We start from the raw sequence: 21,996 nt of genomic DNA, 5'->3' as shown, positions 1-21,996 counted from the left end.
TTAAACAAATGTCATTTTTAGCTATATGCGAATTCCCCACACACTCCCCCCCCCCCCTAAAAACAAAAAGCATTCTATTACAAAATAATGTAAAGCTTTAAAAAAAATTCATATTTCATATAATGGATTCCTGGTAAAAGAAAAACAAGATGACCAGTTTATATTTTTATCAACAATCTGTAAACATAATAAAAAAAAATTTTCAGCAATGTTTTCACAGAAATATATCATTCAGTTTTTCAGAAAAGGGAAAAATTCAGACAAAACAAAATTTCAGTCCTCAAAATAAACTGAGGCCGCTGTATGCTAGTAAAAATTTGGAACAAATTTCAGAACTAGTTGGAATAGTTTAGAAAATTTCTTAAATCAAAATAACAAGGATCACATTGTGATTTCTAGTCAATTCATTTTGTTGAACTTGTAACATAATGAGCTAGCATATGTGAAACATATTTATTTTTTAAAGATTTGAACCTACATGTACTTCAGGATAAAAAGGGAGTGGATTGATTTTAACCTATTTTATGGTGATTTTCCTTCTTGACAGCTGTTAACTACATGTTCTTATGGCTTCAAATACATATATATCAACTTACAGAATCATAAAACATCAAAATTATTCAGTCATTTAATTACTAATAAATGTTATCAATTTTTCTCTAAACACTGAACAAAAACTTTATCGCAGAGAAAACAGTACAATGTGAAAATGACATACCTATTGCATTTAAAACTTTTTGATGATTTTTACCCCACTAACTACCTTCTCATAACCCTGTACGTGCAACAGATATCACCCTATTCCTTGCCACACCTGAATTATCGAACATGCAGCAACTGTTTTGAATTCCCTTCAGAACATAGATTATTTTGAATAATTCACATTTATTAGCAAGTGTCTGTTTTACACATTTACCATCTTCATTAGCCCAGTCGGAGCAATTAAACACCATTTCATTTCATTTTACTTATTTAGCTAGTGGTGTATTCAAAACTTCCGAAAGATACTTAAAGGCAGGTTTGGAGCAAACAAAATGTTTTGGGGAGTTAAATTACAGAAATATATAAAATGTCAACCATATCTAAATCTGGGCTAATAAAAGCCTGAATTACATACAGTACTGGGTTAAGGCATTAGCTTTAGGGACAGCAACCGATGTACCTCCAGAGGTTAAGTGAAAGTTATTTCACTTGTGAATACTCCCTATTACCTGTAGCCCAAGTGCCTACAAAACCATGGACTGGTTCTTATTACGCACCTCAGAGAGGTTAGACGTAGGGGTAGATGCTCCTAGCCCAACCGCGTATACCATAAATACATCACTATGTTCATCATTCACCAAAGTCAAAGACCAAAGCAACAGAAAACAAAATCATTTGATATTCAACAGCAAAGAATAGTATGTAACATGTAAAATTCATATCTATCTCTGTGCATCTCAATATTGATTTAAATGAATAGCTGAAAAGAAGTCAATTACTGTCTAGACAAGTTGAATTAATCCAAATGATTGCATCAATACATATAGCAAGATGAGAATTTTACAAGCATGATTACACGCCAACCTATAAATAATTCTATCTATCTACATGTTGCTCTCGCGTAATTTCTTCCTGTCTTACAGACATGTACGTTTGAAATAGTTGCTGATAACATTACATAGTATAATTATGATTTCAAAATAGATTTGGTATTATTAAAAAAAACAGTTAAAAAACAAAGAATTAGACTAATAAAGTTGATTTTTATCTGAAAATATGAAGGAGTTCAGAGGCACTCTTGACAAGTGAGCATGAAAAGCTTTCAAAATTACCATAAATTTTGATCTTTTACTCAATGCCAGAAAATGCTAGTAAAGAGATGTTTATCGAGACATAAACATAGAGTATAGACTATAGTATGAACACTGATCACCAGTCATACCCACAGAACCTCAGATAGTTGCACCTGATCAGGATAATTTTTTTTAAAATTCTTTGACAAACATTTAATCAATATTATTCACTAAAATATGTCTACAACTGATCGCCTAAATAGAAATCAGATGTTTATAAAAATACGTTTTACAAATTTTAAAGCCGCTGATCTTCATATGCATTTTCTGGACATCTAAGTTTTCACCTTTTAATTCATACAGAAATGTGTTCAAATTCATTATTTGTGGCTGGCTGAAAAGTTCTAAGCCTGCAAAGGATAGATTAATTCAAATTGGGTTGAAACAAACTCCGTGGGGATGATGCCCCTTCCTTTTCCACAGTAAAGAAGTGAGCTGCAGAATTTAAGTGTGGCAGAGAGAGCATTGACGATGACCCACGTCCTGAAAGGCCATCAACAACAGGCAATAAAAAAACCCATTACCAACGAATTAGGAATGACAAAAGTTTCTGCAAGATGGGTGCCAAGCTCTTGACTGTGGATCCGAAATGTGCCAGATTCCTGACGTCCTGTGACAATCTGCACCATTTTGAAGCAGCCCCTGATAATTTTTTGGCCAGATTTGTAACCATGGATGAGGCCTATTTCCAAAAAGGAACTAGTCAGTCGTCATTTTACTCGTAATGATGATGGCAAATTGTGTACACCTCGAGGGGACTATGTAGAAAAAAAAATGGAAACCATTGATGTTGTACAGGCCTTTCACAGATAGGCTTAGAATTTTTCAGCCAGTCCTTGTAAGATCTAATTAAGAAAATAAAATCAAAATCTGAATGGTACAAGTAGATAATCTTCCTGCTTGGATTCAATTTGATTAATAGAGACCCATAAAAAGATTTCAACAAAATGACTTGCTTTGACCAAATCAAGTTTATATTGTCTACATATTCATCATATATATTATTGAAAATACATTTACTGAATGGAACTGAACCATTTTTTAACTGATATACCTTTTAGAGATTCAAATTTCATAACATCGCAGTTTGTAAGGAATTAAATATGCCCAAAAAGGTGATCAGAGCTGAGAGACTTAACAAATATAAACACTATAGGCCTTAAACAGGAATGTCTCATCCAACTCACCATAATAATTACTAGAAATAATTTTATTTATAAATAATCAGTTTTTCACCATTAATAACAAATAAAGAATCAAAATAAATCAAACAAATGAATTTTCATTACGATAAACTGATCTCCAAAATAAAATATATTCCAAGAAAAATAAAATAGATGAATTTCCGGTGTATCATGACTAAGATTCAGGGTTTCACCAATTTTTAGAGAACAGTAATTTAAATGTTTGTGAATAACATCTTTCCACTGTAGTGATATCTCAGACACCATGGTAAATTAAATATGTGTTAAGCTAATTTAAGTTCCTAATGATTAAAGTAATTAGCGGATACTTATCGATTAAGAGCCAGTTAATGTGATTCACTAATTACTAACACCTACAGTAAACAAAAGAAACAATTACAAGGAGATTTAGATTGTTTGATCACTGGGTGTTGATCACCATCTTAACACCAGCATACTCCTTGTACCGTTATTACTACAGGTATAATGGCTACTACTGGTCAGTGTAGTGGTCAGTCTACAACATCATGACATATGCAACCAGAAAAGTAAATATTTAGTTTATGATTACTCAACAATCACACCTACCTGTGTCCATTTTTCTCTGTTAAAAGTTTTAAAATGGATAATGCATGCTCAAAATCTTCATCGTGTATTCCATTGCCTGCCATCCCATTAGTAAAATTTGAATTTGGAAGACAAATAATCCAGTTTTCACAATGGGCCACTGGCCTAATTCCTCATTACACAAAGCATTACAGTTACTCACTGCAACTGGACCAACACAACTAACTGGACATGGGGTAACCTATTGCCGAATTTCTTGCATGACCAGTTAACTGGAACAGGGCTAAAAATAGCTGCAGCTAACCACAGTGGTCAGTCAGTAATCTAGGATCAGCCACAAATGTCTTGACCTCTGTCCACTTTCTATCATCACGTCACTGTTATACAGTTGAAGCCAGTGATAAGACAGAGAGAGAGTGTATAGGATTGTAGTTTTAATTGTTTAAATGACGTATTCTGTCTAGTCTTTATACTAGCTACTAAACACTGCATGTATTAGAAAGCCAGACATACATGCCTCTCACTGCTTCTCCATATCCAGACTATACAATAGCTCTTTCTATCTCCCTTACATGTTAAACTTGTTCACCTCTTTCACAGATATCAAACACGGCTTTATCTGCCCCGCTACAACACCTATTTTACGCTTAGCACATTCTTAGGTAACTGAGCAATAGTAGTATATTATACCCCCTAGTTCAGTGAGTAGAATTTTGGTAGCCTAGTGAATTATATTGTCTGAGTAGAATATCAAGATCTCACCAGTCAGCATGGCGGTATGACGTAATAGTACACAGGTCAAATAATACAGGCTGATATGGGCACACATGCTTTTTTCTAGGTCGGGGAGCATTTATTGTTCATATTTTGGCAAATGCATTTTATTATACAATGGAAAATAAATGTTATTTCAATTATCAATGGATCTCATTTTTTAATAGTATCTTAATCAGAATGTACATGTACAAATATTTTTACTATTATTTTCAGACTTTAGACTAGTTTAAGCTGTGCCCATGATATTTTATTAGTTCTATTCAACCAACTGCAGGGGTTTAAATTTCATCTCTTTTTTCTTCTGTATTTATAATGAAATTTATTGTGTATTTTATCTGAGCACATATTCAAGATATACAACTGTTATATGTACTTTTATTCTGCAATTCAGTGCAAACAGTTTTAACTGCACAATTCTGACACCTAAATGAAATAAAACCTATGTGTTGGATCAACCAAGCTTTTGTCTATTTTTATTTTGTTTTATGAAATATTTAATTACAATAATTGAAATTATAATCTAGAAGTACTTATTAAAAATACCTTAAAATTCCCTGATGATCGCTTGAATTGATTTAGACAATATCCTCCATTTTAAATAAATTCATAATGAATCTAAATAAATAATCCTTGCAGTGAAAGTAGTAGTCCCATACAGTTTGATACAATTTAAGTGAGTATGAATTTAAATTTAAAGTAACATTCTAGTAAACTCAACTCCCTCCCCCCACCCTTACACACAAAAAAAAGGAAGAAATTCGTAGAATGAAACATTATAACAAAATGCCCAAATTGTTGAATTCAAATTCAATGAGGATTATTCATCCACTGTGGACCTATGTGCAGTGCCTTTGTTAGCAGTTTAGGATTTTCTTTTTATAAAGTTTTTGTAAAGGCTTTATATACATCAAGTTTATGCCTCTAGTTACTTTAAAACGATGTCTGATTAGACTATGTCCTCTCTCAGTTGCTGTTCGTCTCTATTAACATGTAATATGAAAAAAATGCTTTACTACACCACCTGGGTTTTAAGGCTATTTTGGAATCCTAATCGTCTATTTTTCAATGTGATTCTTCTTTGTTCGCCAAAAGGAATCATTACTCGACACATTTCAGACAAAGAACGAATAGTAATAATAATAACAAAAGTCAAACATGCAGATGTTATACATATTTAAAATCGGCGAAACATACTACAGATTTTGATAATACAATTAAATATAAATGAATTAGAAATATATACATTATTTAAATAAATCATTCAGTAAATGGATATGAATATGGTAAACTGTTTTTTAATTTGAAATCGTGGAAACCCTATGGATTAACCCAGGGTATCGGGAGTAGAACGGAATGAGAACACTGGGGATACCGAGGATGCTGTGGGTCAGGCATTCACCAAAGAGAGAGAGAGAGTAATGGGGTTTAACGTCCATTCGACACAAACTAGGTCATTTTGGGACTAACATGGTTCAATTTTATTTCAATAATTTGCTTGGGCTTAGGTTTTTTTTAGCTGTGGGAGGAAACTGGAGAACCCAGAGAAAACCCATGAGATTGGACAGGCCACCCTACTCCTTGTCACGTACAACCAGGGAATCGAAACCACACCAGTTGACTCAATGACAGATCTTATGATACAGCATGCACACGCTGACCCCCCGCATTCCCCAAAAAACAATAGGGATCGTCCTTAGGGTATAAGGAATAGGTATGCAAAGTTTCAAAAGGATTTGTTAAGAAGTATCGCCTGTAGGCTCTGTCCCTGGGGGTTGGGCATGCACCACCAATAACAGGGACGTTCCTTAGGGCATAAGAAATAAGTATGCATAGTTTCAAGATGATACGTTAAGAAATGCGGCCAGTAGACGACAAACAAACAAATGCGAAATTTGGGCATGGCTCTCCTCCACGGGGTCGGGCATTCACAAAAAACAATAGAAATCATCCTTTGGGTATAAGTAATAAGTATGAAAAGATTCCAAGACGATTGATTAAGAATTGCGGCCTGTAGGTGACACACACAGACAGACGAATAAATGTGGACGTATAAAAACTGCCTTGTCATTTGGACGTCCATGAGTTCAAATAGCTAGTTCCCATAAAAAAATCCAAGGCAGTGAAATTCAAAATGAGTTCTGGATTTTTCCAGCTAAATTTTCCCTTGTCAGTGACGGAGCATATGGAGCTGACAAGGAAAGTGTGTTTAGTTATGGGAAGGAAAAACAATATTCTATCTACATATGTAGAGCATGTAAAAGATCCCTAGCCCGTTGGAATTCAAATGAAATGGAGGGAATTCAAATCAAATAGAAGGAATTCAAAGAAAAGTAGGCAAACTTCTTCCCCACATGTAACCATAGAAATAAATTATCATATGCACGTCTCTGAATGTAAGGTATTGGTGAGAAGGTAACCCTTATTCCATTCTTTTTAATTATCGTTAAACACAAATAATATTGATGGCGATATGAAATTAGACCTGGTCATAAATATTCACGTAAATGACAGCGTGATTTGAAGTCCGACACAAAACATTTATAACACATTTATATGTTAGATAGATACAGACAGATAATGTCATCCATCGATACACATTTTTCAATTAATCACCTCCTCCTTTTTTTTCTTTTTTCTTCATTTACAGAACTTAAAATCCTAGACAAAATCGATGAAATAAGTTAACCCATAAAATATTCCATCCAATTTGTCGTAGACAACTTATATCAAAGAATGAAAATTCAATACATATCATAAAAGACTGGCATCTATTTCAATGACATCTTAAATTAACACTGTCAAAGCCAGACAGATTGTTTACAGAAAAGGAACAAAGTGTCTGCTAATGCTATATTCAGAGATTTAAAAAAATTCAAATACAGATTTATAAACTTTAAATCAGCATAGGCAAAGCCCTAACTATGTGCTTTATATTAAAGTTGATTCCAATTCATCCAGAGAGTAAGAAGTCATGCAACATTTTTTGTGCCTAATTAGTAGTCCACTTTGAGACAAAATTTGAAAGACTGAACCAGAGGGCAATATACCTAGCTATTTACACTGTCAATGCAAATATAACTCTGCAAAACAAGTTGTATATTTACAATTAAAAATTTTCAAAATTTGACAGGGTTCCTCTTTATGTCACATACAACAATCTTCTAAAGTCTAAAACAATTCCACCTTGTTTGTCCTGTATCATGATCACAAGCTCTAGAAGTCAAAATATAACCAGAAAGATAACTCAACAAAATGCTTTGAAATTTACAATTTTTACTATTCCATTAGGTACTTCCTTATACCCTAATCAACAATCCTGATATGCTTTTTAAAAATCTGTCCTATATCACTTTCACATGTTTTCATAATTTAGAACCTAAAATGGGGAGATAATTCAGTGATTTATGTAAAATTCTTATAATGACCCAGTGAAAAATCATAAAGAATATAAACTAATTAACATGCATAGATATTTTAAAATATCCCTGTATGTCTTTTCTTTATCTTTTCAAAGTTTCAAAGACTGATATGTTTATTGCATTAAGTAGTGTACATTAACCTCAGTCTAGAGAAAAAAAAGTGAACTGTAGTGTGCGATCACCGAGTAGAAAACAAATTCCATTCCCTTTTGTCTGCACCATATATATTTTGGAGTAATGATCAGAAATAATGTATTTATATGTGAAAACGAATGAAAAACTCGAGAGTATATATCTTAAAATAAATCAGCTACACTGATATTTTCGTAATGGAATAACAAAATAATCTGGACAAAATAACAGCTATGAATATCGCAAGACTTTACTTTCAATGCGCAGTTCCATAATTATAAATGAACAAATGTTAATCTTAAACAAAACAATGACCACTGACCAAACTGGTCATTTAGCTGGAAGCAAGTCCATCTATTTATGCATAAACATGTTTATTTGTCTTCATCAGTCGATTCTTGACTTATGAATTTTGCGTGGATGTATTAAGCATGACATGGTAAGACAGATGCCATACATAGAAAGTTCATGCAACAATATATTTTAACTGAGCGGGATATTAAATTGATCTCTACATACATTTCAAAAATACACACAGACATGAACTATAGGGTTAAACTTTTGATCAAATCACAAGGTTAAAATTTTGACATTTTGTCTACATTATGAAGATGTGACCTATGGTGAGGAAGGTCACAAGCATGGCCTCCAACCATGTCTGCTCTTGTTTATACTTGTGTTAATTAGTCTAGACCTAAGTTTACAAGCAATGCTTGATCAACTTTGTTAAATCTATTTCATGCTTATAAATAATCACTTTCAGAGATTGGCAGAGACTGAAGTATTTCGACAACAGATCTCAGATGAGCAAATTAGAGGACAACCAATCTGATATGAACCAAAGTAAGCTGTAGCAGAAGGAAATCTCTTTAAATTAAAACGGATATGGTGAAACGCGACCAACAAGACAGTATATAATATATCGAATTCAGAAATTAAAAAGAGACCAATTAAAAATGATCCTGGACAAGTCCTAATCAGAAAGTCTGAAACCTCAGCAGAGGTCATAATATCAAAATAAATCATCCAATCCATAAATATTTCAAAAGCGGAACGTTCAAACCCTGAACAGCATTGCCAAATTATCAGTAGTGCAAATGAATTTGAACTGACCAGAGCAGGCTCACCAAAGTTGGGTGGTCTAGGTCTGGGATCAAGCATTATTCAGTTGAGATTTTGGAGTGTGGTTATTATTATTAGTAAATATATACATTTTACTTGATTGAACTATACTCTAGCTAACTCAATTTAATTTTTATGAAAAGAGTTCCGCAATTACTACCACAGATAATAGTGTAAAGGTGCAACACTTTCATTGGGACCAGATCCAGAACAGGTTCTGTACACTTTATCGGGGCCCCAGTGTAATTTAGATTATGAAGTTGAATACCACTGTAAAGTATAGCTTAACATTATTCTGCACTTACACCCAACTTACAACATTCCAACTACAAAATGTCAGTAGTGATTAACATTATAAAAGCATATTATTGAAAGATGTCTGAGCTCACTGGGTTAATTTTAACAGGAATCCTCTATCTGATAAAATCACATATAAAGCAACACAATTGGCCAAATATTTTTGTGGCAAAACTCCATGGAATTAAAGAAATTTTTCCAACATTTTAAAGAAAAACGGGTTGTTTCAAGATTGACATTAAGATCAGACAGAAAATACTCCTCTCAGACATTGCATTTTTAGTTGCTATTTTGTATTTCAATAAGAGGCCCCAAGTGAAAAAAACGTCAAACAATTCTCTCAAAAGCTGCTATTGCCTTGCCTCCCACTTCCCCTATAGACCCAAAAAACTTCATTTGATCAAATCTAAATAAGCACAATCCTGACAACTGGTCCTACGTACTTTTATACAAAAGTACCTTTAAGTTACTGGCTGCGGCCATTTGTCTAACGTTTACCTTCTATCTAGTAGGGTTTTTTTATACGATCCAAATTGAAGCTGCCACTTTGTTTTGCGATTGTCATAACACATACCCTTTGATTAATGATCATATATAATTGTTCCGATAAAATCAAAAGTGACTTATTAACTCTCAATACAGTAAAAACCAAAGGACAAAACTGATGATGTTACACAAATAAAAATGCGCACAAGAGGTCTCTCTGATCTAAAATTCCAATCAGTCTAGAAAATTTGATCATTCTTTTGGAAACATAAAACCATACATCTCACTTCTGTTAGTTTTGATTTTTGAAAGTTCTTTCGTTATTTTAGTCTGAACTGCTTCCAGACATGTTAACAAATGCAACACAAGCCGGTCAGAATTAAAAAGAGGTTCAGATTATAATGTCTACTGCTTTGACTGAATGGTATTTGTTCTTGTTACACAAAGTATTAGGGCTGGACGTTTAAGATGGATCATGTTTAAAATAGATTATTACTACTGTACAGACGGGAATCTTTATGCTAATCTAGACTACAACATTATGATCAATCAGATCGCAATAAGAAACTTAACCCAAAATTCATGTGGGGAGACATAGATTGATTCAAGCGCCATAGACGTCTACATTCTTAAACTTGGACTTATACATTGTACCTAAGTTAAATAACAGGACAAAATATTTGAAATCTGGGGCTTTTCAATTAAAAAACGTCTTGGTTTTCAGTGACTTCCAGATTCAGCTGAAAATATCGAACTGTTTGGAAATGATCGATAAACATAGGGGTTTTGAAATTCTTTTATGGTCCTTGCCTCCAATGTTTCATAGATTGACTTGACTTAAACGTGACTATCTGACACTGTTTGTTAAAACATAGCAATAACCTGCAAAATTCTATTACTGGCTTAAAAAAAAACATCCAAATAACAAACACCAAAAGTATATAAGGATGTTGTCACTACTACTCACTGCACATTAATAGACAAGCTTATCCTTTGTACTAGAATACATGTTTCTAAGAGTCTTCTACAAAGAATTAACCAGTTTTATTCAGAGATATATCTGGGATTTCTCCTTTAATAAAACAATGGTTGAATAAGTGACAAGTAAAGGTTTATTATTTCTTAACTCCTGTAGGAAATCTGTATATTCCCTGGAATTCATACAAAGTACGATAATGTAATCTGAGCTTATGTTCTATGGAATTCCCTAAATTCTTGTTATAACAAAATCTTACATACATATACTTTATATAAAATTTGACAGGATTGGCATTTTTAACTCTGGCCAAGATTATTGTGCCAACTGCAATATGTTTTCAAACACACTAACTCCATCACACCTGCAAAGTTGCAGGTCTCCATTGCTTGAAGAACAGGAGTTGCAGAAATAAACTATTTCAAACTGAAGAGTGCATGAGTACATGCGCTACATAATTTTCTCAAATTTGTGGGCTTTTTTCTTCTGATTGTCACATATACATGTATGTGTACAACATAATTTCAAACATACTGTTTAACACAAATTACTACATCAGAGATGCATATAAATAATAATGGCGACTCAGTGTGAAGATAATAACAACCGTAGTAATAATTCATCAATATCAGGGACATTAGAAATGAACATTAAATGGTTAATAAAAGTGGGCGACATTTTTAGAAGCTGATGCTGAATGAATCAATGACCCAAAGTAACATATGAATAATGGTTTGTCAGACCATCCTTGGCGTCTGTTTGAGTCATTTGTTTTCTAGGAAACCCTCACCACTCCTCATGATATCACTGGTATGACACAACAAGAAGCCATATTGTTTGTTAGTATTCAAAGATTCAGGAAGACTTGCAGGGGATTACTGGGGAATATATCATTCACTTCAGTAGCCAAGCATATTGGCTATCGCTAGATTTCCAGTTTATACCCATAAAATAAAACCCTGCTAGACTGAGTTTAAATTTAGCTTTTTATTGCCATAAGGGCCTTATCATTATTTTCATCAAAGACAGGAAAAGTCATTTGTGTAACTCCAAACAGTATGGGTCCCTTAGAGTTTTGAAAATCATCAGAAAAAAAAAAGAGGATTCCTGAATTTAATTTTCCGTTCTTCAAGACCTTGATAAATAAAAAGCTGTTAAGTCTTATTAAAGATAGGTTGCCAGGCAACGAAACATACGCCCACAGCAGCTATATCGTCCGGGCACTCAACAAGAGTTGTCACATATTTTTACTTTTTTCGGTAATGAAACATTTATAATACATTAAAATCTGATTAAGAGTAACAACTCATTAAGTAATTATCAGAAAACCATTAGAATTTGTTTGTTTTTTATAAAGTTCTGCCCCATGCTAATGTTTAGTATACAAAACTTTTAACATCATGGATTTAGCTGTTCAAGTCATAAAGATTCATTGAAAATCAATATACTTGTTCGTCTCAAGACCTTAAACTCTGTGTATCAATCTGAAGTCAATCGGATGATAACTTTAGCCTATAGAGCGTCACAAGATTTTTCAAAGTGATCAAGAGCCATAACTCTGGCAGCAATTATCAGAAATCGTTGAAAATCAATATGATTCTTTATCTCATGGCCTCAAATTACACTGTGTATAAATTTAAAGTCAATCGGATATTACCTTTAGCCTCTAGAGCGTCCACAAGATTTTTCAAAGTGATCAAGGGCCATAACTCTGGCAGTAATTATCGGAAATCGCTGAAAATCAATAGGCTTCTTCATCTCATGACCTTAAAGACTGTGTATAAATTTAGAGTCAATCGGATATTTACTTTGACCTGTAGAGCGTCCACAAGCAATTGTGGATGCCGGACCGATGGATGGACGGACGGACGGGGGCGACAACAATATACGACCACATTTCAATGTGGGCGTGTAAAAATGGTTTATTCAGAATTTCAAAACTTGAAATTGTGGAAGTAAAAGCTTTTGAGAAGAGCAACCCAAGTATTTGTGGTTTTTAAAGTTACAATTTCATATTTTCTAAGAAAGTCAAAACATAATTATTTCTATGTCTTTTGCTCAATATGTTGTCAACTCACTATTATACGATCATAGGTGTCATTCTCACACTTAAAAATCATAATACCGGAAATAATAACACTATTACCTCCCTTATTTTCTATTCCCCACCATGGAGTAGCTATCTTCAAACGTTTGAATTTGAAGTTAAAAATGATATTTTTGCCAATGTCTCAACTGGCAATAGCGAATTATACGATTATTCTTTAACAAGGTGGGACTGTTTATTGATACCATCTATTTTAGGGCTTTATTTTAATACATTTTAAAAATATAACTTAAAAATATGAAATTGTAACTTTAAATCATATTTTCGCCCGAGAAAAATGGCACCAAATTTTATTAGGTGTCCCTGAAAACAAAAGTTCAAATTGATGTGGCCTTACTATTAATTTGCAGATAATTAATTCTGAATTTATCTAATCTCTCTCCCTCTCGATTTAAATCTAAATGTGTCTACCTGTTTGTGACAGGATTATATAAAAACATCAAAATATTCCAGCTCTTGAAGATTGATTTAATATCTAACATTTAAAATACATACATGTACTCCTTCATCATCGGTTTTAAATGTCTAGATAGATATATTTATATTTCCAAATGACTCCCTTCAGTAGATATGTAATGAAATGGAAAATACATTGGTTAATGTTATTTATCAAAGACACAGTATTATGTGATTGGCATATTTTCAACTTTTTCTACCTGACTGCAAGTTTGTCCTCTTAGAGCCTGTGATTAGTGACTAGTTTATAGCCATTAGTGCATAATTTATAATATTAGCTAATATCAGATCTACACCTATAAATTTAAGATATGTTTTCTTGTTTTGTTTAAAGAGGCACTCAAATATTAAATATAATTTTTTAATTCACATAACTACATCAGCAATTTTCAAAATAATTTATAAGCAGTAGCAAATCACGGACATACAGGTGTTTTCAAGATTTTAGTCCTGATATTACCAAGTTGGTGTTGAGTGAAAATTAATCTTTCTCTCTTTAAGTACATGTGACTTCCATTTTCTTGTCCGTATTATATGAATGATATGACATATACCGTACAAATTGATTAAAAAGTATCTTTTAAATCATAAAGATGTGAAGATACATGTAACATGAAAGACACCATATAAAAAAATCAGTCTGGAAATTCTATCATCAGAGTTGATAATTTTCTTTATTTGTAAACGGCGCCAAAAAGCTTTGAATAAAAGTTAAAAGGTCTTTTAAATGAAAAGAAACAAAAATGACAGCTTTTCATGGACCAAGAAAACTGATGGAACTACACCAGAACTTGTTTAGCTAGACTACGACAACAAGCCTCCTTAATTTCAACAAAAGCTTATGAGTAAAGTCTGTGTCTTTTAACGAGCCAAAAGCTTGATTTCTTACGAAGTCCTTAAAAGAAATCAGGACAGCCATTATATAGTTCATCAGCCTGTTTAATTCTGTCTAGCCAGAAATATTGATCCAGACAGCTTTATTCCATTAATGATTTATCAGATTGTCACCCAGTAAGTTCAATATGTCTGCAACGGAAAGATGCACGACAACATAGACAGTGTAGTGCTTAATAATACATACGCTATATAATATCAAACTACAAGAGCTCTTTAACAACTATATATACATCTATTTACTTATCTAATAACCGTTCAATATTATTAGATATTTATCTCTATGTCAGTGACTTGCAAAACTGATTCTAAACACAATTTTCTCAAACAAGTAGAATCTGGTAAACTTTAATAAAGTGTACTTTTCTTAATAAGGAAGTCATTCCAAACAAAAGTAAACAACCCATCTATTTTAAGCTGCTAGTAAGTTTCTTTGAAAGGAAACATACGTCTGCAAATTTCCAATCATCTGTTAATCTTCAACCCATTCTTCAACACTTCCCCCAATCTTCTGTTAATCTTCAATTCATATTTGTGTGGAAAAAAACCCCACCCCCACCCCATTTAAAGAAATTCAGAGATATCCTGGCTAAGCACATTCATTTTTTTTTGTATACATGACTGGGTATGACTGATCTAAAACAGAACACATCTTCGGCACACTTTGCAAAACAAAGTGAAAACTTCACTGAATAGTCCATTTAATTTAATCGTCTAAGTAACCTATTTTTAATAAATATAATAATGTTTAATTACTTTTATAACTAACATGTGCTGGGGGTTTTAACTCTCTGGTCCCCTTACTTGGATTTTCCCTTGTCAGCTTTATACGTTATTTTTGCAAGGCTTCCTGGAACATTTAATATGTAGATAGAATGGGTGCAGTATTTGTGTGTCTAAATTGACAGGATCTGGTATTTGAAGCTCAGACATTTAATCTCGATAATCACATGACCAAGGATGACATGAACAGGATACATGTTGTCAGCAGTTGAAACAATCCAATTTGTACAGTAATAAATAATAAAGTGTTCTATCATTCTGCTATATCAATCAATATTCTCAATTTAACACCATTTCTTAATTAAATAAAAGCATTGCCATAAATTTTTCTCCTACTTATTCTGCCATTATATTTTTAACAAGTTTCTTGATTCAAATCAACACTCTCCAATTGGAGGGTAAAAAAATACAAACTGGACAACAAAACTACTAAAGTAGAAAAAACTATCTACGTTAATAACTCAGATTTATGTGAGAATTGGTATCAGGCGTTGTATAAAGAATAAGAATACCCTGCCTTCTTCTCAAGACCTTCGGCTCATTACAGCAAGAAAGGAGTTGTAGTTTGGATTTGTTATTTTAGAGTCGAACGCCAATTTGTTTAAATACAATTGACAGAGGACTGTTTTATTGTTTACAGAAATCCAGACAAGATTTTGAATGGACTAACTTTTGATATATTACTATTAGTGTGGTTAAGATAATATGTAAATTACCTGGACTGATGAAAATTATACAACCAGTGACTTGAAGATCTCATCTACTGGGGTGTTTTGGGTGCGAGATTAAACACAAAATTTATTGAAATAATTGATCATTTTGAAAATATCATCTCTTCATTGATTTATGAATACACAGAATTACTAAATTCCTGACTCGAGAGACTTGTAATAAAATCACTTCCTTTTTGGATTCTGAAAATTATTCCACCTTAATGGCATAAAAAAATTTTGTGTCCGTCACATATTGTTATATCATTATAATTATTGTGTCTCGGTAAAATCAATAAACAATTTTAGTTAGAAATGGGGAATCAATAGTAGACTAGACGCACAGAGAATTAACAAATGATGTATTTTGTTTTATTCAGACAAAACAGTAGATCCACAGCAATATATTACCAAGTAATTCAATCTAGTTCACTGTGTTTGGATTTTTTTTTTTACATGTTCGTCTAGACGCTACTTGATTCAATATTTATGACAAATATACTTTCAAGTGAGGAAATAAAAAAAATAGAGTCAGACTGAGCTAATAACTAGTAATAGATAGAAAGAACACACCAGACACGATCTTCTCTATACATTATTCCACAAATTAAAATGGCCGAATCTCTACATTATTCATTCCATCAGTCATTTTAGTACAAACAATTAATAACTTTCTACATTCAAAAATCTTTTAGTAGCCTATTCTATTTTGTTAATCTTATGCCAGCAGTGTTATAAAAAATAAATTTGGAGGTATCATTCACAAGAATGCAAAAACAAAATCAGTTACAATTTTCTATGATTATTAAGCCACAAGTCCTGTTTATCTTTACAACATCCAAATCAAATGTGGCTATGATCTCTACTAACCAAATTAAAATTTCAAAACTTGAAAGGAAAGAACAAAAAAATGAGGTTAGTTCTTCAAGAACTTTATCCTACTTGAAGAATATCTAACTGTATCCACAAATATTTTTAAAAATCTGTCAACTCAACACAGAGCTACAGTGGATTGTGATGCTTGATTTTTGTTACATTTGAATTAAATTGGAAAAGGCCTTTAAATACAAGATATGTATGTGAAGATTTGAAGATACATCACTGTTTGTTTAACCAATTTTATTTCTTCGGTTGCATGTACAATCACAGTTGTTTGGAATACTTGATTACACTTTAATTATCAAGAAAAGATAGGTTTCCAGGTAAAAAAACATACATCCACAGCAGCTAAGTTGGTTGAGCAGTTCATTAAGGCTTTATCATTTTTATTCTTTTGTAAGTAATGGTAGTATGTAAGCAGGGTTGGAAAAAAAACCTTCTTTTTGTGATGTTTTATTTGTTTAAAATAAATGAAGTCAAAATTACACAAAATTTCTCAATAAAACATAACTCCACAGCCCACGCCTAACCTGTTTCTAAGTTTAGAATTCACTCTTGATACTTGCTGAGGAACATGATGTCATCATTAATGTGCTGACCAAATCCAAAATTTCCAAATCAAGATACTCCTTCTTTGAAAGTAGGATTGACTTAGACCATGAAAGACATCTTGTTTTGGAAAGCAATTTTGGTTTAAATAGATATGGTTTAAATATATCAGATTGGGCTCTGTACTGTATTATGAGAAACATCAACTGTGGATATTGAGTATTCACGTATTCAAGTGCTAAATCTTCTTCTTCAGATGTTAGCTTAGTTGAGAAAAATAGTGGATTCAAAATGTAACTGCAGAGGTAGTGAGAAGGTGTTAATATTGATTTCATTCTCTTATAAAATTTGTCCAAATTCGGTTCTGAGAGCACTGGTTTTGCCTCTTCTAATTCCTTCCATACATTAACACATTCAACGGTTGCTGATTGAGTTTTATCCAAGGCAACTGATATAGGTTTCATTATTTAAAGATATTCTTCACAACTCTGCTTTAAATTTAAGTCAGGTATTTTCTTTCTTATGTCCTTGTAAATGACATCTCTATGGTTTTCACAAGTTTTTTTTATTAAAACTGACCAATTATCCAAATACTACTGTAAACAATCTGGAAGACTGTTCCATCTGACGTGTTGCGGTAACACTAATTTTGTTGAATGCTCAACTTTTGCAAACAGACACAACATGTTCTTTTACACCCTTGATTTCTAGATCTTTGGATAACCAATTTAGCCAGTGGGATGCACATCTATACGCCAGAACTGGATCGTTGATATCACTACTTTTCCGAAGACTTTCACGCATTTTGCTTATATTAGATGCATTGTTGGTGACAAAGCTCTTCATTTTACATGTATAGTTTAATTCAGCTTTTTTATACACTTTGTACTGAGGTTCAGTAAATAGTCAGAAGTGGGTGGTTCACCTGATGTGTCAATAGTGTCTGTTACATACATGTATGTGTTTCCACATTCATCTTTAACAGACACACAAACAACTGGTTCATTTCTGACAATTCAAAAAAATAAGTGACTGTCACTAAATAAGAGAAAATGAAAAAAATAGAAAAACAAAGGAATGTAGGGACTATTTCTATTTTTTCTCGTTTTCTCTTATCTAGTGACATTCAATTACTTTTTTTTGAATTGTCAGATATCCTCTCACAGTCTCACATAACAGTAAGAAATAGTCCCTACATTCCTTTGTTTTTATTCATTCTATACTTAATAAAAACATGGTAATGCACAGACTTTTTCTATTTTTTTTTTTTTTTTTTCGTTTTCTCTGATCTAGTGACAGTCAAGTATTTTTTTTTGAATTGTCAGATATCCTCCCACGGTCTCGTATAACAACTTTTGGTCTTCAAGGAATTATTAGTGAGCAGAAATTTGCCTGTGTATCTGTTATCACTCGTCACTTCAGTCAGTTTTATAGAAGGATAACTGGTGTTTTCCTTTTGCTTCTGTCACATAAGTCAGTGTTTTACTGACGCTGGTACAAGAATATACATCAAAGATTTCTTTCTTTGTCTGGCAATATAATTTTATATTCACATTGTCTCCCTTTTTCCACCTTCCTTTGGCAACAAAAGGAAAGGCAAATTGATACCGAAGTACAAAACAAACTACTCCAACAACAAAATTTATTTAAATATGTAATTTAGATATAAAGGAACTGAAACCATTGTTACATCCATATATGTCGGCATAATACAACCAATGACTATAAGCCTGTTTCAGGTTAGAATTTCTACATATGTGTATCTTTTTGACCTGCAATATATTTTGTTTTTTTTTACTTAAAGGAGCTAAATCACAAACATTTGGATCCTAGAAATTGACAAAAGTGGGTCGCAACGCATATAATACTGTAATATGAATGTATATAAACTGATTTAGATTCAATGGTTTCCGTTTTTACTCCAATTTCAAATCAGTTATGTTCGGCGAAATAAGCCAGCAGTCTCAAGCGAGTGCAAATTTCTAGCGTCTGGTTATTCCAGTCTACATATGCCGTTTTATTTGGTGCAATGTGTCTAGCCTCGTCCCTCTTGATACAACTGGGGCTGAAGCGCATTATGGTACACGATTCGTGTACCAATGGTAAAATGTTTATTTTGTCTTAAATATTGGATATCAAAAGCCCATCTTTTTCCGGTACGATCACAACATGAATGTTGATTTAATTTGACAAATAAATCGTGTTTTCAATGTTGAAGATTTTGGATGATATTGAGTTAGAGACTTAGCTACTTTAAGTTTCTTAAAAGTCTTTTATAGTTTTATATGGTTTCTTATGGATGTTACCTAAATGTGCCCCCTTCCCCCAACACACACACAAATGGAAACTGTAAATTCAACTCTCCCTAGCTGACAAAAGCAAATTTTCACCTGTTGCTGGTCTGTAAAATAATACAGGAAAAGTTTAATTTTTAAGTTCAAGGGAAATAACTATGTCTGATTGTGGCACTAGACCACAGTTAATTCCCTTCATTTGGTACTCACAAATCTTCCAGCAATCAACAATTCTTTCACTTTCTTTTCCTAAGGAATGCCCTGTTGTTGCACATGCACTTTAGGATACTTAAAAATCAATGGAAAGGGTTTGATTTTCCAATTCCTCCACAGTTTTACTTTTAGAAAATAAAAGTATGTAATAATGCGGAGATGCACATTATTAGAAAATGAAGCAGGTGCCTAGGGCAACTCATTGAAACAACGCCATGAGAATAGTAGTAGGTTTTTACTACATGAGTGTTGTTTTCTTGTTCTAAAAATTAGTTAGATATTGACCATCTATTGAAGGAAAAGGGATGCTAATTACGCACTTATTGGTTACAGCTTCATCTTAAGACAAATTCAAGTTTTTAGTCATGTTCATTTATGGATGCAAAGTGAGATGTAAGCTTTATGGTTATATGAATATTGTATAGAGTGTCAGTGCCAATGGCTATATGTTGCAGCAGCGTCAAGTTGACATTCTTCTATCATAAAAATTTATACTAGAATAAGTTGCCTGGCACCATTTGACATTCATTATTCATTGTAAAATGTATCAGTTAGCACCAAAATATCCAACTGTAGCACCACATGTGCAGAGATGAAGACATAACAATTGAAACACATCGAAATAACCAACTACTATATATAAAACCACATAGAAAAGGAGACATAACAAACAATTGTAACCTGTTTGGTTTGAAAGTAAGTTGCTGACTTTTGCCTGACATTGATAAAGTTTCACTTGAGCTGGCTTTGAAAGTAATTAAAACCAACTATGGGATAGACCCCAGGTCAGACCCAAAAGGATTAGGAATGGTCACAGACTGTACTAGTGAAAATGAAATATATTTTTTATTGTTACTTCTGCCGAGATATATTTCTGTATCTGTGATAAACTTGTTTATTTTATTTTATTATGGTATGAAAAGGTTCAAAACTTCTGACATACTTCTGAGTTGCAATTCTTGTCTAGATTGAGTAACAAGGGAAATGTTGTTTTTATTTGATGAAACAAACAGGATACACTGTGGCTCAGGTCCATAAATTATTGAACACCACCAACAGGAATTGGGATGGTTAAATTCTTTCACTGCTCCTGAGAGCTAATCGACGCGGAATAAATTTTCTTTACCATTAATTGAATCACAAGTGTTACATTATTAAATAAATCTTATAAAATATATCTTATCCTTTCCAACAGTACAGTTGGAGAATAATCTGGTAATCATAATGTAAAAAAGATCCAAGTAAATCGAAATCTCTGATTTTAAAGGTAGAATCAGTCATGCCAAAAAATAAAGGGTTTTTGTCCTGTATGACTATGAGGAAACTACTTAATTATGATTATGAAAAACTTGCTCATCTGCTGGTAAAGTAAAATCCATTTTACCAAAACAGTTCAGTTCTCTTTTGAAAAAGTAAGACTCCTAACAAATTTTGACATAGGGGAATACCATAATTGAAGTTAATTATATCACTCATCAGGATAAATCATATTTAAAATATTATATATATGTATGTTTTTAGTGTTTAATCTTTTGCAAAAGCGTTCCCTGTCCTTATTTACCATCAGTATAACCCCTTTTCTATTTTATTACAGGCACAGCAATAATTATATCAACTTTTATTTAGTTTTTATGGAATTGTTTATTATTGTAATTTGTATTGTCTATCCAAAACAAGAATCTTGGCCTACTCATATTTATGATATTAACTGTAATCCAACAAGTTAGATGTTACTCTTTGATATTCTGATGACGTAACATCTAACATCCGAACAGTCAAAAGCTTGTCGCAACTAGTTTACTTCGTTCAGCGGACGTCAAAATTCACAATTTTAAGTTATCTGCACTGGTAAAACATTCATATCCATCTATGTTCCGAAAAATCTTTTTTGGTGTCTATTTTAAGAGATTTCACAAAAATCTTTGCCTACAACCAACAACACACAATGAAACAAGAAATGACCTACATTGGCGAAAGGTGAAATCTGGCATGGTGCACATTACAAACGGAATTCTTTAAACGAAACGAAATCATGAGACTATAATTTGAAGGCGATCATTTTAAATTTATTTTTAGTGAAGGTCCGATTATTGGTTTCACCATTCAGTAGCCTAATTGGCCGATGACTGGTCTATAAGAATAAATTTTGCCGATATTTGCGTAGCCGATATCTGTTCAAAAAGACTCGGAAATACCTTTTCATGAAATATTATTCAAAATGTGAACAAATCATTCTCTCTTACCTAAAATTGGCACTCGGCCCTTTTTATTTTGGTTGCCGTGTGTGTGATACAAGACTCAAAGCTTTATTATAGA

The 21,996-nt window shown here is 32.7% G+C and overlaps 1 protein-coding gene across 5 annotated transcripts in view; it reads right to left on the bottom strand.

The window, feature by feature from the left end:
* LOC126820881 (estrogen receptor) overlaps positions 1–21,996 on the bottom strand; it is a 137,928-nt gene that overhangs the window by 41,462 nt on the left and 74,470 nt on the right. Inside the window, exon 1 of one of the 5 annotated variants that reach the window (XM_050549029.2) lies at positions 3,608–4,349. The exons of the other annotated variants lie outside the window; for them this stretch is intronic. Within the exon in view, the coding sequence (XP_050404986.1) occupies positions 3,608–3,690 (83 nt within the window). The 5' untranslated portion in view covers positions 3,691–4,349. Of the gene's footprint in view, positions 1–3,607; positions 4,350–21,996 lie in introns of those variants that run through there. 5 annotated transcript variants of the gene reach the window in all.

This window comes from Patella vulgata, chromosome 5 (assembly GCF_932274485.2).
Source record: "Patella vulgata chromosome 5, xgPatVulg1.2, whole genome shotgun sequence".
In the NCBI taxonomy this organism is placed as follows: Eukaryota; Metazoa; Mollusca; class Gastropoda; family Patellidae; genus Patella; species Patella vulgata.
Note: the sequence above shows the minus strand (reverse complement) of the source record. Positions and strands in the feature narration are given on the sequence as shown.